The sequence below is a fragment of the Scyliorhinus torazame genome, chromosome 10 (assembly GCF_047496885.1).
Source record: "Scyliorhinus torazame isolate Kashiwa2021f chromosome 10, sScyTor2.1, whole genome shotgun sequence".
Taxonomy (NCBI): Eukaryota; Metazoa; Chordata; class Chondrichthyes; order Carcharhiniformes; family Scyliorhinidae; genus Scyliorhinus; species Scyliorhinus torazame.
The window spans coordinates 143,522,991-143,549,669 of NC_092716.1; the positions used below are offsets into that span (position 1 = coordinate 143,522,991).

The 26,679-nt window shown below is 53.2% G+C and overlaps 1 protein-coding gene across 1 annotated transcript in view; it reads right to left on the reverse strand.

Moving 5' to 3' along the window:
• LOC140384881 (protein FAM180A) overlaps window positions 1-21,480 on the reverse strand; it is a 45,976-nt gene extending 24,496 nt beyond the window's left edge. The window contains exons 1-2 of the mRNA XM_072466813.1: window positions 21,147-21,480; window positions 3,714-3,790 (exon numbers count right to left, since the gene is read on the reverse strand). Of these exons, the coding sequence (XP_072322914.1) occupies window positions 3,714-3,790; window positions 21,147-21,240 (171 nt within the window). The 5' untranslated portion in view covers window positions 21,241-21,480. The remainder of the gene's footprint in view (window positions 1-3,713; window positions 3,791-21,146) is intronic.
• Window positions 21,481-26,679: the final 5,199 nt, after the last annotated feature.

Genomic DNA, 26,679 nt, shown 5'->3' on the forward strand with positions numbered 1-26,679 from the left:
GCCACTGAGGCCAGCAGCCACCTACCCCCTGGGCTGCATGAGCGAACTGTCTAATACTGTGTTTTTCAGTTTCCCTCCCCCGGGAGAAGGGCACTCATAACCACCAGGTGGGAGAAGACTGGAGGGGGACCGCCGGACCTGCGGCCCCTCACTGCAGCAGACCAGAGGTCCCAGGACGTGGCTGGTGGGCCTGAAGAAAAGGCAGTCGCCAGGGTGGATGTTGGCATTGGGCGAGGAAGTGAGACCCTGCTGAGCTGCGGTTCCCCGCTCCCGACCCCAACCACAGCCAGAACCCCAGGTGCCGACCAGCGACGAGGATGTCACCAACACAGATGGGAGCCCTCGATCCAAATCCCAGGACACCCCGGAGCTCAACTCTGGAGGTGATACTGATCTCTCATCACAGCTGTGTCCAACACCCTCCACCATCCCAGAGACACTTACCTCGGTTGGGCACTTTAGTGAAGAGGCTCCTGGGACGCTCTCTGGCACGCACCACACACATGCTTCAGCACAGCAGGTGGAGGTGGGAACTCCCGAGAGGCAGATGGTGGGAGGTTGGGCCGGCCCCAGGGACTAGCTGCTGTACAGTCTGGTTTCGGGCTTCTGGAACGGATGGTCCCATCGATTGTGGAGGTGCAGTCGCAGAGCCAGGGACTACATGAGGGTTGTCAGCGAGCATTCAGTACCTGCAAGAAGAGTCCAACCGCGTGCATGGGCAGGAGGTGGTGCCGACCATGCATACTACCCAGGCCAACACCGCACGGGTGGCGTGCGCGGTGGCGACCTTGGGGACGAACGTTACTCCCATGGATCAGCATGTCCAAGGCACGGTTACTCTGTGCAGGCAGTGGCCGGGGCCCTGGACAGAGCTGCTCTCACACAGGCAGCCATGTGCCAGGGCCACCTGGACATTGCAGTGGCACTTCTGAGTGTGGCCCAGTCACAGCAGGCGATGGCACAGACACTGGCTGATGTGGCACAGACCCAGAAGGTGGTGGCACAGTCGCAATTTGATGTGGTGCAGTGCCAAACGGAGATGGTCCACTCATCATGCAGACCCTGGCCGTGACCAGAGTGGGTCTCCTAGACTGGCAGTGCCAGGTGGCTGGGGAGCCTTGGGGATAGTTCTGCTCGCACTCCTGCCCCATGGAGTAGCCTGGGGGCCATCGAGCACCCCGAGGTAGGAGGAGGTGACGGGGCTCCGTGCTGGTAATTCCGCTGGGGAGGTGCCAGAACATCGCAGTACCACAGACTCCCCCTCTTGTCCCTGGTGCATCTGGTGGGCAGGGGCTGAACAGGGGGCCCATCCAGGCCCGGTCGCCCCAGAAGACGGCCACAACGTGGCCCAGGTTTCAGGGTGGGAATCACAGCAGGCCACCTTCACTCCTGATGTACCGTCTGGAGATCCACCTATGCGTAGCGTTGGGGCCCATAAGGCCAGAAAGGTAGAAACCAGTTAAGATGGCAAGGGTACAGTTTGGCGATAGGGTCTAGGGCACGAATCTGAACGTATGTTTTCACATTAAACACCTGTGTACAATGTTACAATCTGCCTCACTGCTCTGCCAGATGGGTGTGAGGGAAGTGCTGGTCTGGGCTGGCCGCAGAGGGGGCGTGAGGGTTGGGTGTGGGGGTGGTGTGCGGTGTCCGTGCCGGGTGCCAGTCCCCCCCCCCACCCCAGTCGGTAAACTTGGAGGTGATCAGAGCATCTGTGCACGTCGGCCCTTGTGCACTGTCGTGCGACCTCCCATGTCTGCCCGGACCCCATTTGCTAACCATTTTTACCCTCATCCACATCCTGCCATTCATCCTCCTCCTCCAGGACGCCGTCCCTTACAGGCCGCAATAATGGTTGTTCAGTCCCGTGTGGAGCCACCCTGGCCCCACGGCCCATCCCCTCGTCACCAACCCCCCCCCCCCCCCCCCCACTCCAGCCAGCCCGGCCAGTGTCAGGACCAGCAACCCACAGTTACGCCTCTCCGTGTCCTACCTCCTCTCGCTCACTCATCAGCCTGTTTACCGATTTTCAAAATCACAAGTGAACCTCGTCACAGGGAATTCCCCGCAGCGGAGGCGGAGAATCGCGGAGGAACCAGAGGATACGGGTCAGGCACGCTAATGATATGCACGCCGCTGTCGAGTTACCGGAGAGTTGCGATTTGGCCTGAGCCTGATTTTGGTGTCAAAACCGATTCTCCGCCCAATCACCTTTCCTGCTTTCGGCGTTGGCCGACGGAGCATCTGTTTTATATTGGCCAGAATTCTACGGCTGTTCGCTGAGGTGGGATTCTCTGGTCCTGTTCGGTGGCGCACCCCCATCCGTGGGATTCCCAGTGGCGAGGGGTGGCTTCAATAGGAATTTCCATTGACAGCGGCGGGAAGAGAGAATCCCACCACCACGAATGGGAAACACGCGGCTGAGAGGCTGGAGAATCCCACCTATTGTGTCTCTGCATTCCTCCTTCCAAAATGAATAACTTCACACTTTGCCTGCCCCCTGCCCGCCCACTCCGCCAAGATATCTCTGTCCCTCTCAATTCTAACCCCACCCGCCTCACAAGCTGTGCCTTGTTTAGGTCATTAATAAATATCAGGAAGTGGAGGGCCCAACCACCAAAGCTTGGGGCACTCCATTAACGCACTTCCAGTGCCAAAACCATGCGCCCTAAATTACTGGGGTATCCCTGTGCCACCAGAGGTTAGAAGGGGAGAGACCTCCATCTGCCAGGTGCCCAGTCTGTACCACATCCAAAAATCCAGGGATGGGATGATGTTAATATTCAAACAGAATGTTGAATCGACTGCCAGTGAGTTGGAGGCAGGGCAGGACTTGGGAACAAAGACACAGTTGGCAGCAGGATTCTTTCCCCAGCAACGGGAAGTATAACTTTCCATTACAAACGCGATTCATAAAATCAAACCTAGATACTTACACATTTGCCAGACTCCAGGTGTGATTGGTGGAGCAGTGGTCCAATTGTTTCCATCTGGCTCCATTATGTTGCCTATGGCCACAAAATGCACCTTTAATATTGGGCATGAGGCCAGATGTTTACAGAGATCAATAAAAGTATCCTCCCCTGCTGGTATAAACTGAAGCAGCATTCTTCCACTCTGAGGAGCAAGAGTTCCCCCCCAGTCCCGGGACAATGCTGAAGATTCAGCCAAGAGGCCAGGAAGGGAAGGGCCCTAGTGTCAGGCACCATTGTTGACAATATGGAGGAATTGGACTGGGAGAAGACTCAGACTCGGAGAAAGAGGTCCAGAGGGAAGGGGATGAAGGGGAGTGTGACTGGGGAGATAAAGTCAATGTCGAGGCATAGCACGGCACTGACCCTGAGCTGTGTCTAGGCCCCAGCCATAGCCAGGTAAGAAAGCAGAAACAGCACATGACTCCGACACACCACTAATCTCACACAAACAGAGGGAAACACCACCAAGTCCAATAGTTCACCCAACACAGGCATCAGGAGGTGCAAAACAACGAGTGGAGTATGATGCATTTCACTAGGTCAATGATGCTGTTGCCAGAGCAACATCAATCATTGGGCGAGGGGCCTGTCAATCAGGATGCTGACCATCTAGACTGACCCGAGAGCATTGGCACTGTGTGCAACCCGGCCCCGTGTGCATGTCTGAGTGCGCAAGCTTGTTTCAACATGTGTGTATATGTGATGGTGCCCAGGGCAGCAGAGTCTGAGGAACCTTACCTCATACATCAGGAAAGTGTCCCCAACATCACGATGGAACACAACTGGGGTTTTATTCCGAGGACCCCAAATCCGGTCTGGAACCAAATATGAACCAATTAGCACAATGCATGATAATCTCTGCCATCCCCAAACACACACACACACACACACATCCATACACACATCCACACAAATCCATACACACACACACCCACACACACACACACATACACCCACACACACATCCATACACACACACACACACATGCACACACATCCATACACACACACACACACATCCACACAAATCCATACACACACACACCCACACACACACACACCCACACACACATCCATACACACACACACACATCCACATAAATCCATACACACACATCCACACACAGACACACACACATCCACACACACACATCCACACACACCCACACATCCACACACACACATCCACATGCACACACATCCACATCCATCCACACACACATCCACACACACACATCCACACACATGCATACATCCAAACATACACACATCCAAACACACACACACATCCACATGCACATATCCAAACACACACACATCCAAACACACACAGACACACACCACACATACACACATACATCCACACAGACACATCCATACACACACATATCCATGCACACACACATCCACACACACACATATCCACACACACACACATATCCACACACACACACATCCAAACACACACATCCACAAGCACACATCCACACACACTCACACACACATCCACACATACACACACACACATCCACACACACACACAACCATGCGCACACACATCACACACACACACATCCACACATACACACACACACATCCAAACACACACATTCACAAGCACACATCCATGCACACTCAAACACATCCACACATCCACACACATATCCACACACACACACATCCGTACACACACACATCCATACAAACACACATCCACATACATCCATACACACACACACACACACACACATATCCACACTCACATCCACATCCATACACACACACATCCACACACAAACACATCCACATCCAAACACACACACACATCCACATCCAAACACACACACATACATCCATATCCATACACACACACACATTCATTCACACACACACATCCATATCCATAGACACACACACATATCCACACACACACATCCACACACACATATCCATCCACACACACATCCACACGCACACATATACACATTCACACACACATCCAGATCCACACACAAGCATCCCCACACACACAAACACTCATGCACATCCCCCCAAGACACAAACACACACACATCCCAACACACACACATCCCCACACACACACATACAGACAGACATTCTCACACACAACTACACAAACATCCCCACACACACACATACCCCCACTCGCACGCACACACACACCGGCACATGCGCATACGCACACACATGGACACACACACACACATCCCCACACACATGCACACGCATACGCACACAGACACATCCACACACACACATCCTCACACAATCACAGCCCCACACGCACATCCCCACACACACAACCTCACATCCCCACACACACATCCTCACATAGTTAGACACACAACCTCACATCCCCACACACACATACTCACATCCCCACACACACATCCCCACATCCCCACACATACATCCACACATGCCCACACACACATCCTCACATCCCCACACACACATCCCCACATTCCCACATACACACATCCCCACATTCCCACACACACAACCTCACATCCCCACACACACATCCTCACATTCCCACACACACATCCCCACATTCCCACACAATCACAGCCCCACACGCACATCCTCACATCCCCACACACACAACTTCACATCCCCACACACACATCTTCACACACACATACCCACATCCCCACACACACATCCCCAAATTCCCACACAATCACAGCCCCACACGCACATCCTCACATCCCCACACACACATCTCCACATTCCTGCACACACTTCCTCACATCCCCATACACACAACCTCACATTCCTGCACACACACATCCCCACACACACATCCCCACACACACATCCTCACATCCCCACACACGCATCCCTACATCCCCACACACACTTCCCCACACACACATCCTCATCCTCACATCCCCACACACACATCCTCACATTCCTGCACACACATCCCCACATCCACACACACACATCCACACACACACTTCCCCACACACACATCCTCATCCTCACATCCCCACACACACATCCTCACATCCCCACACACACATCCCCACACACACATCCCCACATCCCCACACACACATCCCCACACACACATCCACACACACACATCCCCACATCACATCCTCACACCCCCACACCCACATCCCCACACACACATCCTCACACACAAATCCCCACACACACATCCTCACATCTCCACACACACATCCCCACATCCCCACACACATCCCCACATCCTCACACACACATCCCCACACACACATCCTCACATCACCACACACACATCCCCACACACACATCCTCACATCCCCACACACACATCCTCACATCCCCACACACACTTCCCCACACACATCCTCACATCTCCACACACACATCCTCACATCACCACACACACATCCCCACATTCCCACACACACATCCTCTGATCCCCACACACACATCCTCACACACATATCCCCACACACACATCCCCACACACACATCCTCACATCCCCACACACACAGCCCTACACACAAAACCTCACATCCCCACACACACATCCTCACATCCCCACACACACAACCCCACACACAAAACCTCACATCCCCACACACACATCCCCACACACACATCCCCACACACATACTCACATCTCCACACACACATCCTCAGACACACATCCTCACATCCCCACACACACAACCCTACACACAAAACCTCACATCCCCACATCCCCACACACATCCCCACATCCCCACACACACATCCCCACACACATACTCACATCTCCACACACACATCCTCAGACACACAACCTCACATCCCCACACACATCTTAACACACACATCCCCACATTCACACACACACATCCCCACACACACATCCCCACACACAATCTCACATCTCCACACACACAGCCCCACACACACATCCCCACATTCCCACACACACACATCCCCACATTCCCACACACACATCCCCACATTCCCACACACACACATCCTCACATCCCCACACACACATCCCCACATACACATCCTCACATCCCAGCACACAGATCCCCACATCTCCACACACACATCCTCAGACACACAACCTCACATCCCCACACACATCTTAACACACACATCCCCACATTCACACACATCCTCACACACACATCCCCACACACACATCCCCACACACACATCTCCAATTCCCCACATTCACACACACACATCCCCACACACACATCCCCACACACACATCCTCACATCCCCACTCACAAATCCCCACACACACACACCCAAATCCCCACACACACACATCCTCACATCCCCACACACACATCCTCACATCCCCACACACACATCCCCACATTCCCGCACATACATCCTTGTGGTAGTATGTATTGGGGGTCATGTGGGACTGGAAGCCCTAATGTCATTGGCTGACAGATCCCGGGTCCTGGTTGGCCGTTGACCTCATACTCCGCCCTGAAGGCGAAGTATAAGAAGCCGGTGCCTTCCCCCGCATGCCAGTTTACTATCGGGCTGCTGGGGAACAGACACGCTTAATAAAGCCTCATCGACTTCACTCTTTTCGTCTCATGGAGTCTTTGTGCGCTACAATTTATTAAGCGTGCCTAAAAAGGACTATGGAGCACAGGATCATTCCAGAATGCCTGAGGATCAGCCCCCACGCAGTGAATGCGGCAGCAGCCTTCAAACACTGGCAGACTTGCTTCGAGGCCTACCTCAGACCGACCACTGGCCGGGTCTCAGACGAACAAAAACTGCAGGTCCTGCACTCGAGGGTGAGCACGGAGATTTTCACCCTCATTGAAGACACTGACGATTTCCAGACGGCGTTCGCAGCACTGAAAAGTCTCTATGTCCGCCCAGTTAACCAAATCTACGCTCGCTACCAGCTCGCGACGATACGGCAAGCTCCCGAAGAATCGATGGACGAGTTCTACGCCGCGCTACCCGCGCCTACGGCCCCGACTGCGCGGCAGGCCATTGGGCCCCGTACGTACCCGTCGCGGCAAACCCCCCCCCCCCACGGACACCCCACAGGCTTGCGCGGCCCAAACGCCGAGTCGCACCGGGGGCGCCCGCTGTTATTTCTGCGGCCAGGCGAACCACCCCCGACAACGCTGTCCGGCCCGCGCAGCCATCTGCAAAAGCTGCGGGAAAAAGGGCCACTATGCGGTGGTGTGCCGATCCCGCGAGGTCGCCGCCGTCCCGGGGCCACAGGGAGCCCTACAGGCAGTCTATGCCTCCCAACCCCCCCAGCACGCCATGTACGACCCGCCGCCGGTGCTCCCGATTTGGGTGCCGGCCAACACGCTCCACGGAGAGGAATGGGTCTTTCGCGTCCCGAACGCCACCCTCACCCCCCTCCCGCGCCCCACGCCTGACCCGCCGGCTCCGCCGACTTGGGCCCCGACCGCCGCTGTCCCCGGTGAGGGAGCTCCGCGCGGTCCTAGCGCTCGCCGCCCCACGCCTGTCCTGCCGGCGCCGCCGACCTGGGCCCTCACCCCCGTCCCGCGCCCCACGCCTGACCCGCCGACCTGGGCCCTCACCCCCGTCCCGCGCCCCACGCCTGTCCCGCCGGCGCCGCCGACCTGGGCCCTCACCCCCGTCCCGCGCCCCACGCCTGACCCGCCGGCGCAACTTACCTGGGCCCCGACCGCCGCTGTCCCCGGTGAGGGAGCTCCTCGCGCTCCTTGCGCTCCTTGCGCTCGCGGCCCCACGACTGACCTGCCGGCGCCGCCGACCTGGGCCCTCACCCCCGTCCCGCGCCCCACGCCTGACCCGCAACTTACCTGGGCCCCGAACACCGCTGTCCCCGGCGAGGGAGCTCCGCGCGGTCCTAGCGCCCGCAGCCCTGGCGCTCGCAGAGAGGGAGCTCCGCGCGGTCCTAGCGCCCGCGGCCCTGGCGCTCGCAGAGAAGGAGCTCCACGCGGTCCTAGCGCCCGCGGCCCTGGCGCTCGCAGTGAAGGAACTCCGCGCGGTCCTAGCGCTCCCCAGACCCCCCAGCACACCATGTGCGACCCGCAGACGCCGCCATTTTGGGTCCCGACCACCACGAGGGGAGGAGGGGCGCCGCCATCTTGGACCGCCCCCGACCTGTACGATGCATGGGGGCGGCCATTTTGTCCACCCCCGATGCCATCTTGTGACGCCTCAGCCACGTACGATGTATGGGGGCAGCCATTTTGTCCATCCCCGACGCCATCTTGGACGGCAACAACGGACCACACCCCACTACTACAACCACGGCTCGCTTTGGTTACGCTCGATCAGGCTCGGCCCCGGACTCTCCAGACGACGACGACAACGGTCCTAATTAACGGCCACGAGACGCCATGCCTAGTCGACTCCGGGAGCACGGAAAGTTTTATACACCCCGACACGGTAAGACGCTGTTCCTTAACTACCTACCCCAGCGCACAAAAGATTTGCCTAGCTGCAGGATCCCACTCCGTACAGATCCAGGGATTCTGCATAGTCACCCTAACGGTACAGGGGAGGGAATTCAAAAACTACAAACTTAACGTCCTTCCCCAACTCTGTGCCCCCACCTTGCTGGGCTTAGACTTCCAATGTCACCTACAGAGCCTTACGTTTAAATTCGGCGGCCCCATACCCCCACTCACTATCTGCGGCCTCGCTCCCCTCAAGGTGCAACCCCCGTCCTTGTTTGCGAACCTCACCCCGGATTGCAAACCCGTCGCCACTAGGAGCAGACGGTACAGCGCCCAGGACCGGACCTTCATTCGGTCCGAAGTCCAGCGGCTACTAAAGGAGGGCATAATCCAGGCCAGCAATAGTCCCTGGAGAGCGCAGGTGGTAGTAGTGAAGACAGGGGAGAAACAAAGGATGGTCATTGACTATAGCCAGACCATCAACAGGTACACACAACTAGACGCATACCCTCTCCCCCGCATATCCGACATGGTCAATCGGATTGCCCAGTATAAAGTCTTCTCCACCGTGGACCTCAAGTCCGCCTACCATCAGCTCCCCATCCGCCCAAGTGACCGCAAGTACACAGCCTTCGAGGCAGACGGGCGATTATACCATTTCCTACGGGTCCCTTTTGGCGTCACAAACGGGGTCTCGGTCTTCCAACGGGAGATGGACCAAATGGTTGATCAACATGGGTTACGGGCCACGTTCCCTTACCGCGACAATGTAACCATCTGCGGCCACGATCAGCAGGACCACGACGCCAACCTCCAAAAATTCCTCCAGACCGCCAAAGCCTTGAACCTCACGTACAACGAGGACAAGTGCGTTTTTAGCACCGATCGGCTAGCCATTCTGGGCTACATAGTGCACAATGGGATAATAGGCCCCGACCCCGAACGTATGCGCGCACTCATGGAATTTCCCCTCCCGCACTGCCCAAAAGCCCTGAAACGCTGCCTGGGGTTCTTTTCGTACTACGCCCAGTGGGTCCCCCAGTACGCAGACAAGGCCCGCCCCCTAATACAGACCACGACCTTCCCTCTGTCGACAGAGGCTTGCCAGGCCTTCAGCCGCATCAAAGCGGACATCGCAAAGGCCACGATGCGCGCCATCGACGAGTCCCTCCCCTTCCAGGTCGAGAGCGACGCCTCCGACGTAGCTCTAGCGGCTACCCTCAACCAAGCGGGCAGACCCGTGGCCTTTTTCTCCCGAACCCTCCACGCCTCAGAAATCCGCCACTCCTCAGTGGAAAAGGAAGCCCAAGCCATAGTGGAAGCTGTGCGACATTGGAGGCATTACCTGGCCGGCAGGAGATTCACTCTCCTCACTGACTAACGGTCGGTAGCCTTCATGTTCGATAATGCACAGCGGGGCAAGATTAAAAATGACAAGATCTTAAGGTGGAGGATCGAGCTCTCCACCTTTAACTATGAGATCTTGTACCGGCCCGGAAAGCTGAACGAGCCGTCCGATGCCCTATCCCGCGGCACATGTGCCAACGCACAAATTAACCGCCTCCAAACCCTCCACGAGGACCTCTGCCACCCGGGGGTCACTCGGTTTTACCACTTCATCAAGTCCCGCAATCTCCCATACTCTTTAGAAGAGGTCCGTACAGTCACAAGGGACTGCCACATCTGCGCGGAATGCAAGCCGCATTTTTTCAGGCCAGATGGAGCGCACCTGATTAAGGCTTCCCGCCCCTTTGAACGCCTCAGTCTGGATTTCAAAGGGCCCCTCCCCTCCACCGACCGCAACGCATATTTCCTTAATGTAGTGGACGAATACTCCCGCTTCCCTTTTGCCATTCCCTGCTCCGACATGACCGCGGCCACAGTCATTAAAGCCCTGAACAGCATCTTCACGCTGTTCGGTTACCCCGCATACGTCCACAGCGACAGGGGGTCCTCTTTCATGAGTGACGAGCTGCGCCAGTTCCTGCTCAGCAAGGGCATAGCCTCAAGCAGGACGACCAGCTACAACCCCCGGGGGAACGGGCAAGTAGAAAGGGAGAACGGCACGGTCTGGAAGGCCGTCCTACTGGCCCTACGGTCCAGGGATCTCCCAGTTTCACGGTGGCAGGAGGTCCTCCCGGATGCTCTCCATTCCATCCGGTCGTTATTATGTACAAGCACTAATCAAACGCCGCACGAGCGTCTCCTTGTCTTCCCTAGGAGGTCCTCCTCTGGAACGTCGCTGCCAACCTGGCTGGCGGCCCCAGGACCCATCCTGCTCCGAAAGCATGTGCGGGCACATAAGGCGGACCCGTTGGTCGAAAGGGTTCACCTCCTCCTCGCAAACCCCCAGTACGCCTACGTGGAGTACCCCGACGGCCGACAGGACACGGTCTCCCTGCGGGATCTGGCGCCCGCCGGCACCACGCACACCCCCCCCGACACCATCAACCCAACCGCCCCCCTTCCTGCCGCCGCCGCACCCCGCGACCGCCCCCTTCCCAGGAGCATCAGTCCCCCTCCCCTTTGCACCGACAGCTGAAACCGTGCGGCTCCCGGAGGCGACAACGCTGATACAAGCACCACCACCACCGCCGGGGCCGAGGCGATCGACACGGACGACCAGACCGCCCGACCGACTCGTGGCGTCGATGTAAAACAAAGATGGACTGTTCAATGAACATTTTGTTTTTCCTATACCCTCTGTAAATAGTTGTAACAGGACGATACTGTCCAATACTGTACTACCATGTAACTGTTCTATCCTCCCAGGACCAGCCCTGTAAACCCTTACCACCATACGAAGCATCACCCCGCCGGGTTCATTTTTGCCAAGGGGTGAATGTGGTAGTATGTATTGGGGGTCATGTGGGACTGGAAGCCCTAATGTCATTGGCTGACAGATCCCGGGTCCTGGTTGGCCGTTGACCTCATACTCCGCCCTGAAGGCGAAGTATATGAAGCCGGTGCCTTCCCCCGCAGGCCAGTTTACTATCGGGCTGCTGGGGAACAGACACGCTTAATAAAGCCTCATCGACTTCACTCTTTTCGTCTCATGGAGTCTTTGTGCGCTACAATCCTCACACACACATCCGCACACACACATCCTCACACACACATCCCCAAATCCCCACACACACACATCCTCACATCCCCACACACACATCCTCACATCTCCACACACACATCCTCACATCCCCACACACTCAACCTCACATCCCCACACACACATCCTCACACACACATCCCCAAATCCCCACACACACACATCCTCACATCCCCACACACACATCCTCACATCTCCACACACACATCCCCACATCCCCACACACTCAACCTCACATCCCCACACACACATCCCCACATGCACATCCTCACATCCCCACACACACATCCTCACATCCCCACACATACATCCTCACATCCCCACACACACATCCCCACATTCCGGCACATACATCCTCACACACACATCCCCACACACACATCCCCACATCCCTACACACACATCCTCACATCCCCACACACACATCCCCACATCCCTACACACACATCCCCACATTCCGGCACATACATCCTCACACACACATCCCCACACACACATCCCCACATCCCTACACACACATCCTCACATCTCCACACACACATCCCCACATCCCCACACACACATCCTCACATCTCCACACACACATCCCCACACACACATCCTCACATCCCCACACACACATCCTCACATCCCCACACACACATCCTCACATCCCCACACACACATCCTCACATCCCCACACACATCCCCACATCCCCACACACACATCCTCACATCCCCACACACACATCCCCACATTCCGGCACATACATCCTCACACACACATCCCCACACACACATCCCCACATCCCTACACACACATCCTCACATCCCCACACACACATCCCCACATCCCTACACACACATCCTCACATCTCCACACACACATCCCCACACCCCTACACACACATCCTCACATCTCCACACACACATCCCCACACACACATCCTCACATCCCCACACACACATCCTCACATTCCCACACACACATCCTCACATTCCCACACACACATCCCCACACACACATCCTCACATCCCCACACACACATCCTCACATCCCCACACACACATCCTCACATCCCCACACACATCCCCACATCCCCACACACGCATCCCCACACACACACCCTCACATCCCCACACACACATCCCCACAGCCCCACACACACATCCCCACATTCCCACACATACACCCTCACATCCCCACACACACATCCCCACATCCCCACACACACATCCCCACACACACATCCCAACACACACTGTGGTCATACACCACTGTACTTCCCTAGCATTGTACATAATTATATAATAGTTGTGTGTAACGTGGCCCTGTAATCCTGTGTATTGTACTGTGCATTGTACTGTAGCTCTGTAGAGGTTCGGTCACCTGTATGTAACCTGACCTGGCCACGGAGAGCTCCGCCTTGGCCACTCCCCCGGGAGTAGGTATAAGACCCCGCTTCTGAGACCTGACCCATTTTGTCTGGGGTCGTCTGTGTCGAGTAAGCTTCCTATGTAGTGTATTAAAGCCTTGGTTAAAGTCTCACATGTCTTTGTGGTTCTTGACGCTTAGTGCATCACACACATCCCCACACACACACATCTCCAGATCCCCACACACACATCCCCACACACACATCCTCACACACATCCCCACACACACATCCCCACATTCCCACACACTCATCCCCACATCTCCACACACACATCCCCACACACACATCCCCACATTCCCACACACACACATCCCCAGATCCCCACACACACATCCCCACACACACATCCCCACATCTCCACACACACATCCCCACACACACATCCCCGCATTTCCACAGGCTCATCCCCACATCTCCACACACACATCCTCACACACACATCCTCACATCCCCACACACACATCCCCACATCTCCACACACACATCCTCACACACACATCTCCACACACACATCCCCACATTCCCACACACTCATCCCCACATTGCCACACACACATTCCCACACACACACATATCCACACACATTCCCCACCCCCCGCACACATCTCCACACACACACACACATCTATTGTGCGTCAAGAGTCTCAGAATTACTTATATAGCATCTGCACATTGTGGACAAATACAAATACAGTCCAAAATGAAATATATGAGTAACTGATGATTAAATTGAGTCGATAAATAATGTCAGTGCTGAATATTATTGAGTGGTAACCAGTATTTAAAGTTCTTATTGAAACAGTCAGTGATGATGGACGCACTGCAGGAATCTTACATAGTCAAAATGGTGGGACCGTATTCCAGTCAGGAATCTGATTACCTATTGAATGTCTTTGTTGAGGATTCCTCCTGGATTAATACCATTAACATCCAGCCTTCCGGCTCTCCCATCAGCTTGCCTCCATTTGAGTTCTAATTAGAGAAATCCCAACATGGTGGACAAGCGCTGATCACTCGGGCTGGAATTTTCATTGGGATGAGGATATGTGCGGGTTGGAAATTCCATGCTTTCCGGCTGGCTTCTTCCTGCCTCTGGTATATTTTCTTGAAGGTTTTAGGGAGGGTGGCTGGTGACAGAGTCAGGACACCAGCTAGATCAATGGAAATGTGTATTGATGGGTCTCAGCAGATACATGGAACTCTCCAGCTGGCAATGTCTCCAGCTCCCCACCCTCCTACATTCCCCAGTAAACACGATCTATGCTTAGCATCCCAGTGGTAGTCAGCAGATTTTACCCCCTGACCCGACTGCCATGGTAACCAAAGAACCATGACTGCAGCCACAGCCTGTAAAGGAATACACCTCCGCATTGTTGTGTATTAACTATCTACCATATTCAGAGGGTGGCTCCTCCTCGAGATGCCATCTCGTTCCCACACCTACATTGGCAGTGGCTACCTCCCCTGGGGAGGCGGCCAGTCACTAACATCCTCAGGCTCTTTGATTGGCTCTCCCAGCTGTGGGCACTGCCCACTGCAGTCCTTCAATGTCAATGGGCAGGACACCGGGAAGCAGCCTGATCACTGGCCACTCTCACCAACATCTATCTCTGGGTCCTGCCTTCCTTAGGGACATTTCATCCCCATGTCTGATCAAGACCTGGGAATAAAAGTCCAACTGCTACAGATGAGGCTGCAGCAGCCACACAAATGGAGGGGCGACTTTGGAAGGCAGCCCTGGACTCTCTGACTCTCGCCGGCAGTATTGCGAGGAAAAGCAGTAATTTACCTAAGATGGGAGGAAGTGGACAATCTCTCCGAAAAAGTGGGTATGGATGGACGTAACTGAGGTGGCCAGCATTATTCATGTGGTCCTTCCAAGCAGGTGACAGGGAATCAGATTGATCCGGGTCCTCAGGCGGGTTGGAAAGGTGAGTGGCCTAACGTTTAAAAATGCCATCCCCACACCGCCTTTTCCAGCATTTTCCTGCACTGCACTCCCTCAGAGCAACAAATCTCAGAGCCGCACTCCTCTCACCCTCACCCCATTACATTCTCACACTCACCCCATTACATTCTCACACTCGTTACATTACCCTCTCACACTCAACCCATTACCCTCTCACACTCATCACATTACCCTCTCACACTCATCCCATTACCCTCTCACACTCATCCCATTACCCTCTCACACTCATCACATTACCCTCTCACACTCATCCCATTACCCTCTCACACTCATCACATTACCCTCTCACACTCATCACATTACCCTCTCACACTCATCCCATTACCCACTCACACTCATCACATTACCCTCTCACACTCATCACAATACCCTCACACACTCACCCATTGCCCTCACACACTCATCCCATTACCCTCTCACACTCATCACATTACCCTCACACACTCATCACATTACCCTCAAATACTCACCCCATTATCCTCTCACACTCACCCCGTTAACCTCACACTCACCCCATTACCCTCACACACTCAGCCGATTACCCTCACACACTCATCCCATTACCCTCTCACACTCGACACATTACACTCACACACTCATCACATTATCCTCTCACACTCACCCCATTAACCTCACACTCACCCCATTACCCTCACACACTCAGCCGATTACCCTCACACACTCATCCCATTACCCTCTCACACTCACCCCATTACCCTCACACAGTCGCCCCATTACCCTCACACACTCAGCCGATTACCCTCACACACTCACCCCATTACCCTCTCACACTCGCCACATTACCCTCACACACTCACCCCATTACCTTCACACTCACCCCATTACCCTCACACTCACCCCATTACCCTCACACACTCACGCCATTACCCTCACACACTCACCCCATTACCCTGACACTCACCCCATTACCCTCACACTCACCCCATTACCCTCACACTCACCCCATTACCCTCACACACTTACCCCATTACCCTCACACACTCACCCCATTACATTCTCACACTCATCACATTACACTCACCCCATTACATTCACACACTCACCCCATTACCCTCACACACTCACTCAATTACCCTCACACACTCACCCCATTACCCTCTCACTCTCATTACAGTACCCTCACACACTCACCCCATTACCCTCTCACACTCACCCAATTACCCTCTCACACTCACCCCATTACCCTCTCACACTCACCGCAATACCCTCTCACACTCACCCCATTACCCTCTCACACTCATGATATTACCCTTACACACTCACCCCATTACCCTCTCACACTCACCCCATTACCCTCTCACACTCACCCCATTACCCTCTCACACTCACCCCAGTACCCTCTCACACTCACCCCATTACCCTCTCACACTCATCATATTACCCTCACACACTCACCCCATTACCCTCTCACACTCACCCCATTGCCCTCTCACACACACCCCATTACCCTCACACACTCACCCAATTACCCTCTCACACTCACCCCATTACCCTCTCAAACTCACCCCATTACCCTCTCACACTCACCCAATTACCCTCTCAAACTCACCCAATTACCCTCTCACACTCACCCCATTACTCTCTCACACTCACCCCATTACCCTCTCACACACACCCCATTACGCTCACACACTCACCCAATTACCCTCTCACACTCACCCCATTACCCTCACACACTCACCCCATTACTCTCTCACACTCACCCCATTACCCTCTCACACACACCCCATTACCCTCACACACTCACCCAATTACCCTCTCACACTCACCCCATTACCCTCACACACTCACCCCATTACTCTCTCACACTCACCCCATTACCCTCTCACACACACCCCATTACCCTCACACACTCACCCAATTACCCTCTCACACTCATCACATTATCCTCACACACTCAGCCCATTACCCTCTCAACCTCACACACTCACCCCATTACCCTCACACACTCACCACATTACCCTGTCACACTTACCCCATTACCCTCACACACTTACCCCATTACTCGCACACACTCACCCCATTACGCTTTCACCCACCCCATTACCCTCTCACCCTGACTCCGTTACCCTCTCACACTCACCCCATTACATTCTCACACTCACCCCATTACCCTCTCACACTCACCCTCACCACATTACCCTTTCACACTCACACTCACCCCATTACACTCTGACACTTACCCAATTACCCTCTCACACTCACCCCATTACCCTCTCACACTCACCCCATTACATTCTCACACTCACCCCGTTACTCTCTCACACTCACCCCATAACCCTCTCACACTCACCCTCACCACATTATCCTTTCACACTCACACTCACCCCTTTACCCTCACACACTCACCCTCACCATATTACCCAGTCACACGCACCCCTTTACCCACTCACACTCACCCCATTACCCTCTCACACTCACATTCATCCCATTACCCTCTCAAACCCACCCCTTTACCCTCTCACACTCACCCCTTTACCCACTCACACTCACCCCATTACCCACTCACACTCATCCCATTACCCTCTCAAACTTACCCCTTTACCCTCTCACCCTTACATTCACCCCATTACCCTCTCACACTCACCCCATTACCTTCTCACACTCAACCCATTACCCTCTCATACTCACACCCACCCTACTGGCCTCTGACCTCCCACTCACCCTATTCGCCTCTCACCCTATTACCCTCTCATACTCACACTCATCCCATTACCCTCTCACACTCACCCCATTATCCTCTCACCCTCACCCCATTACCCTCTCACACACACCCTCACCCTATTACAATCTGCCACTCACCCTCCACAGATGGTGTCCTTTCCTCCTCAGCAGACTGGCCCTTACGCACACTCACACCCCTCAACATTCTTTTCTTGCAGGAAAAATAAGAATATTATTTACTGGGTCAGAGGCCCATGGCAGGTGAAGGGGAAGAGGTGGATGGGTTACAGCTGGCCCTCAAGTGCGGCACTGTGTTGGCCATTGGCAATGTGTACCCATTTGCAACACTTGTTCCAGGAGGCTGTGGGTGCCAGCAGCAAGCTGCCAGCAGCAAGCTGCTGAGACACTGGTGCGCCGATATGTGGACAGAGCTGATCCTATGATTAGGGTACTCTCTTTCATCTGGTTGCATGTCAATGGCCTGTGTAGAGGCCGGTGCTGAGGAGAAGGCAGCTGCTGCTGGTGTGGACGGTGGTGTTGCCTCTGATCTGGAGCCTCAGCCAAGGTGGATGGTGGAGCTGCAGGAACCTCTCTCATGCCATAGTGAAGATTGGCACTAGGTGGGTGCAGCAGAAGGTGAGTGAGGTGCTGAACAGGTGAAGTGCCTTCCATAAAGTTGGCAATCACTTTTCAAGCAGTGATAACCATTCTCTGTAAGAAGTGTTTTGAACTGCAGTCTCTCCCCGGCCATGGCTACACTTCTTCAGTCTCACTGATGAAAGTCACATCAGTTTGCGTCAGCTCCTTTGACAACGTTGTTTTGGATGTGTATTTATGTCAGTGACCCAAGCAGGTGCAGTCACAGTGTGGAAGCCATGTGATGATGGAAAAGAAGGAAAGCATGTTTAAAAAGGCTCCTAGTCACTTCCGGTGACAGGGATGTGCTACTGGATGCACACAAGATGGCTCTCCTCCTAAGGACTCGAAATTAGGCTTTTTCACTCAAAACAACCCGCTGAAACAGGGGAAAAAAGTATCTCCTCACACTCACCCTATTTAACGACAGCACAAGACAATGCCAGGCAAACGTATCTCCAGAGGCAGGTGGCCCTGGACAAGGCAGAGAGACAACTGGAGGCCCAGAGGAACAGTATCAAGGAATTGGAAAAAGCCTCAATGGATCAGAGTGACAGGATCACCACTCTAGAGGCAGAGATAGCAGGGTTGGTGGTGACGCAGGCAAGTCTAAAGAGGAAAATAAGGACCAAGAGAACTTCAGGATAGTGGGCCTGCTGGAGGGAACTGAAGGCAGGGACCCTTCGGAATATGTGGCCCAGCTGTTGGGAAAGCTGGTGGGAAGGGACAGCTTCCCCAGCCCGCCAGAGATAGACAGAGCACACCGGTCGCTCCAGGCGAAACCCAAAGCCGAAGAGCCGGAGAGCAGCCGAGGGCGATAATTGCCAAAATGCACCGATACCAGGACCGGGAGATAATCCTGTGCTTGGCAAGAAGGGCACCAGATCAGAATACATAAGGACATTGGGCTGGACCTGGCCAAGCGTCGGGAGGAATTCAACAGAGCCAAGGCGGCTCGGTATAAAAACAAAGTCAAGTTTGGGATGCTGTACCCGGCCAAACTCTAGGTCACATTCCTGGGCAGGGAGCACTTTTTCACAACCCCTGCGGATGCAGACAAATTCATCCAGGAGAACGGGCTGGGAAAACAGCAGCAAAGGCAGCGGTGGAAAGATAACCCGAAGGGATTGAAATGATCTGTGAGACAATGTGCACGTAACTGTGCTGCCTCGCTCCGGGAGCCAAAATATGTACAGTGGATCGAGTCTGTTTTCACTCGGGTGAACTGGTTTGACTTTCTTCTTCTTTCTCAGTAATATTATTGTTAAATTTCCTTATTTGCCTGTAACATTTATCTCTTTCAGTTCTTTTTCTGTATAAACTAGAACCACATCCTGATTGCTATCTGTAAAATACTACTCGCTTGTACGACACCCGTTACTTAACGTTTGAGCTAGAGATCTAAATCAAATTGTCAAATATAAAATTTGAAAATCCAATCTGTCTCCATCCTGCTGGGAATGTTGTTCCCAGTGTGGGTACAGGGTCCAGTGTTAGTTAACCGGTACATTGTGAGGTTGGTTGAGCACCTTGACAACTGTACCCAGTACAGTTAGTAAAGTCCAGCTCCGGAAATCAGGAAAGCTGCGGTCCATCCTGAGAACATGGCTCTTTATTCCCTATTCACCCATACAAGGTTTTGTTAAAGTCTACCAGTGAGGGCTCTCTATGATCGCCAATATGGCAACGTTGGAACAGATCCCACCAACCTGAACGGCTTCTCTCCCACTTCCAGAGTCCAGCTGGAGTGTAGTGTCAGGAATTTCCTCAGCCCAGGTGACTGGCAGTCCTCCCACAATAGCAGAAAAGAAACTTAAGTGAGGAAGAACATAACAGAGCCCACAGGAGAAACCTTTCAAGGGGAATCAGATTGAAAAGGAAAGGAAGGAAGAGTGGACGATAGAAGTGGAGAGGAATAAGATCAAACTCTGACTACAGTGAATCAATGTGCTCACCTGCATCATTCTTTAGCCTGTGAACTGTGCACAGACCCACAGCGAATGAGAGACAGATCATCAGGGACTTAACCACCCTCACTGCCATCCTCATCTTTAATCACACTGGATGGAAAGCTGTCCCCCTCGCAGCACTCTGATCTTTCAGCGTTCCCCTTCTCTGTCCACACGCATACTGACACATTCCTCATCTCTGAAATCACACACAGTTTGGCAACAGTGAACTTCGACTGGAATCCAAGGCGAGGTTCTGGCACGTCCCAGGCCCCTGTGACTCTCAGCATTTGCTGTACAGATTGCAGAGTCAGCAGGATCAATCCTCCACACCTCGTGGCAGCAGCCAGGTGTCCTGTAATACAAAGAACCAATTTAGAAAGGGCTTCTATTTACCATCATGGACACTGATAAAAGGCAAGGAGATGATATTTAATCACAGATTGGGGCACGATTTAACCACTGCGATGCGGCCGGCGTGGATCTGGGCACACTAGGTAAATAGCGGGAGAGGCCAAAATTGAGATTCAGGCCGGGTGCGAACCTACATCAGGGAGCCGCTGGAAACTGGGCCACCCCGCCTAGTGTCTGTGCAACGCCGACCTGTGCCTGTGCAATGCCGCCGACATTCCCCGTCATGGCCTGCTGTGACTGGGCCATGCTGAGGAATGCTGCTGCAATGTCCAGGTGGCTCTGGCACATGACTGTCCATGAAAAGGCAACCCCGTCTTGGGCCTCTGCCTCCGCCTGCACAGAATACTCCAGGTCTTTCACACGCTGACCCATTGCCGAAACTGTCGCCCCCATTGCCCCTACCGTGAACGCCACCCGTGCGGTGTCGACCTGAGTGGCACGCATGACTGGCACTCCCCCCTGCTCCTGCACGTGGATGAACTCCTTCACCTGCGCCTACAGGTGCTGGATATCCGCTGTCATCCTCTTCTGTAGCCCCTGGCTGTCTGACTGCATCTCCACTGTAGCTGGGGCTGGATGTTTCCGGATCCCGGGACCCGTCTGGGCGGCAGCTGGTTCCTGGGGCCAGACTGCCCTCCGACCATCTGGCAGCCACCTGGAGGTGAGCCGATGAATGCGGTTAATGTCTCCCAGGCTAACATAGCCGACCTCGCTCAGTCCCAACATACAGACGATTCCTTGCAACAAATTGTGAATGGCAATTACCGGCCCCCTACGATAAATGGAAGGACAAGCTGACCATACAGGACAGATTAATTTTAAAGAACGGGAATTATGTGGTCTTTACTCAGAACCTAAACCAGCTCATATACCAATTCCATGACGGACACAGACACCAGGGCACAGAGACCACTACGGACCACCTGAAAACATTATGTTGGTGGCCAGAACTAACGGAGAATGTCACACGTTACATTGAGGATTGCTCATTTGCGCCCAGAATAATCCGCCAGGAAGGGACAGTTAGGACACACTCGACCTGTAGAGGGTCCCTGGGCGAATCTCCAGGTGAATTACATTGGTCCACTCCCACCATGCAGAAATGGATTTAAATATGTACTGGTTATCATTGGCACCTTCACAAAATGGATCACAGCAGTTCCCACCCACACCAACACCGCCAAAGCTACCGGTGAGATCCTTGCTCACCAAATCTTCACACGCTGGGGTCCCTCCCGCAGTGCAGAGTCAGACCAAGGAACTCACTTCACAGGCCGGGTTATGCAGAATGTCATGTCTATGTTCGGGATCAAACAGAATTTCCACACAGCATACCATCCCCAGGCTAGCGGCATTGTAGAACGCATGAACCGTACTTTAAAATCTATAATTCGGAAAACTGTGCAGCAAAACAGCACCATCTGGGGTACAGACCTTCCTTTCACCCTAATGATCATCAGAAACACAGTTTCCAGCTCCACCGGTTTCACCCCTCACACACTCATGACAGGCAGGCTTATGAAGGGGATAGAGTATTTACTGGGACTCGTTTTGGCCGGCCCCGCTGTGACAGCCCTCATGCACGAGAAAGCAGCACAGCAGATCACCGAAAATGTTAAAGCTGCCCAACTGGCTGCTGTCTGATTAGGCACTAGAAAGTAGCAGAGTAAAGCTTACTTCGATAAATAGGTACACCCTAGAATACATGGTCGGGTAGCAAGTCAAGATCTCGCTGTACAACCCAAGCTCCTTCCTATCCCCTAATTTCGCTGGTTCCGACACCATTTTAGATAAGGTGAATCCCTCAGTTTACAAAATAGTGTACCCTAACGGCAAGGCTGGTTGTTTCCACATAAGATGACACCCCACCCCCCAAGTCCGCCCTACCCCTGATCTGACGAGCCGTCCCTCACTGCTCCTCCTACTGCATCCCACCCCCAACTTGAACTTGAACAAAGCGATCTGCTGGATCTAAGAGATCTGAGGGACTCAAAAGAGCCCCATGACGTCTTTGACCTCTGCATACTGCATGATTGGTGCGACATACAGGACATCCCCCACTCGCCCAGTAGCCTTGCGTCAGCTATCTTACACCTGGAACGCAACCGTCCCACAACCACTCACTCCGCAATCTCCTATTGGACACGTGACCACGCCAGATGCTTGGTAAGAGTAGCTGAAGGATTCGAGAACCTGAACACGGTAACCCTGAACCCAATGAACGCACGCAACCGGCAGACACAGGTCTGGTGACCAGGGGAGGCAGGTTATTCCATGGACGAACCTCTCACGGGGGTATTACAAGAACAACTGCGGAGCATAGTGTTCTGAGGTGTGTGGAGCACAAACATTCTGAGGTGTCCAGATGGTGACAATCAGACTTCTCCCAATAAGCAAGGTACATGATTTCCTGATGGAAACTGCCTCATCATCTGTGCTCTACGCACGGTCGTCTTCTTTGTTTGTGCTTTGTTTCACCCTCGTCTCCATAGTGATCTGCATATCTGCATGTACACAAGGGGTTAATGTAAATACACTACAACTAAGTAATCACTAGAGGGAGCACTAGAGATGTATAAATAGACACATGGAAGCCAGGATCACTCTCTTCACAGGAACAGCAGCTAGTGACAAGACACAGACAGCTCAGCACAGGTGTACTTCTGAATCAATCATGTTCATGTAACGTCTAGTTTAAACTCTGGAGAGAGAACGAACTTACTTAATAAAGCATTTACTTCAACTGGAAGACTACGAGCATTATTCGGGCATAAGAAATAATATAGTCTCCCAATCCCTTCTTCTCCTCCCTGCAGTTATTTGCAATTCTTACTGTCCCTCACCTCTCATTGGTTATACTCTGAGAGCACCTTCATCATCAGCACTCATGCTGAGCCATCTTTCTGTCCACGGATAACAGACTACCAACCCATACTACATCATGTGCCTGCCACACAACTCCATGATTGTCCTCCACTACTCAGAGCAATTGGTATGTACAGTACCTGCTCCCTCTCCCCAAGAGTATTGCCTGGGGACCAACCCATGATCATATTCACTCCCTGACCGTTCCCCCCCCCCCCCCCGATCAGAGTCCGACCTTCACCTTCGCTGTGCATGGGGATAACCCCACCTATCATAGAGCAGGAGGTAGTCCCTTACCAACCACACCTCCTCGTCCTGTTAGCTGTCGTTGGACACCCAACATATCGCAATTATGTTCCTGGCGGTTCCAACCACCATTCTGTTCCGACCTAGGAGGTAGCCCCTTCCTAGGAATACACACTCGTCCTGTTCTTCAACACACTCGGGTAGTGGAGTAAAGACATTTCCCCCGCCCTACCTGGGGACCTCACACAATCTTCGCCCGTCGCGGCCCATACGCACCTCTCTCACCCCTAACCCCTCTTTCCCTCCGACTCTCACTATCTGGAATCACTACTTAAAAGTACCAAACACTTGGGCAGGTCTCAAACCAAAACCGTTGTCCCACACCTCATCGTTTGGTTGTGGGACGACGAATGTATTCAGTGACTCAGGTCACAGCTTATCCTCCTCTTCACTCTTCTACAGAGGTCCCTTTGGATCGACCCCACATGCTATTTACACTTAACAACCCTACGGTGATTGCTGCTATGAAGGAATCGGGCTGCCCTACAATTCGACCCCCCCTCCTCAGTTCAAACCACCCGGGATGAAACTTTATACAACTGGCCACCCTGAAAATCGTCTGGTTAAGCCAAACCCCAACAGTATATAGTTGTGTTAAGATGGAAGTGATTGAAGACAGATTCCGACCACTCCAAGCCTCAGCCAAGAGAAGGCTGTGTTGGGTTCGAACATGTTTAAATGAAAAAAGAAAAGGGATGGAGTCACGGATAGTGACAATATTATAGAATGAACGCAGACATTAGGCATGCGATAATACCAGAATATATGCTTGATTTCCCAGGACAGCAAACCCAGGATGTCACCCAAGAAATGCAGAACTCAAGACCAGCACTTGGTGGGATGGTCCCTGGGATTGGGGCTCTAACCTTCAGAGAAACCCCATTGTTCGACTCCTCTCCCACCTGGCTGACATCCTTTTCCTGTTTACCTTAATCTACCTCATCATCCTCAGGGTCCAATTCCATAGGTGGACAGCAGAGATCATGAAGCGCCGGGACATGGGACCCATGTTTACTGCACGGACCCCTTTAATCCAGCCAAACTAAAGATCTCCGGGCTCTCATACTTGTTTTGCACTAAGTATCCAAGTTGGCTTGTATCTGACCTTTGTAAAACTGTAAATTCTTAAGACCAGCCTGTTTATATTGATCTTCACTACCGTCGATATTTTCTGCAATTTGTACCAAAAGGTATTTTTTCAGTTTTGTATTAGGTTTAGGATATTTTTTCACCTTTGTATTAGACTGCCAATTTTATATTACAGTAAGGACACTTCCATTTTTCTAACCGTATTAAGCCCGTTGTGTAATGTATATTTGCCTTTGTTATTCATGTATTATGTATTGGGGATTAGTGCATGTAGAGTTAGGGTCTTACTTGACGGACAGGTGACTGGGGATGCAGGGCAGGTATTGGTCTGAGTCTGTGATCCACCACGCTTTGCATTAAGGAACAAGAAAAGGGGTGTGTGGTCATCTATAATGGCCACCCGCAAAGATCTATGGGAAATTGGCCAACACAGAGACACAGACAGGCTGCAGCTTGCAGATATACAAAACCTGCAGCCCAGACTTTGCATAGAAACATATCAAGTAGAAGCAGGAGGAGGCCATTCGCACCTTCGAGTCTGCCCTGCCATTCGCTCCCTTAGCCACCAACGGCAACAATGTGATACCTTCACCATCCAAGGAGAGAAATACCCACGCCATCCACAGAGGGACCAGACTCGGGGACACAGACGATCAGAAACAGGCATCCAGCATTGCCAGACGACGGATTCCAGGTAAGGCCATATCTACTCTGTACTTGCCAGTAACCTGGAAGTTAAGTTAAGGTCTTTCTTATGTGTTAGTTTAGAGTTCAACTTGTATGTGTGTGTCATTGATTAACATTAACATTGTATGTGTGTAGTAAAATATTATTGTATTAAACAACTTGTGTGGTCATTTGACCA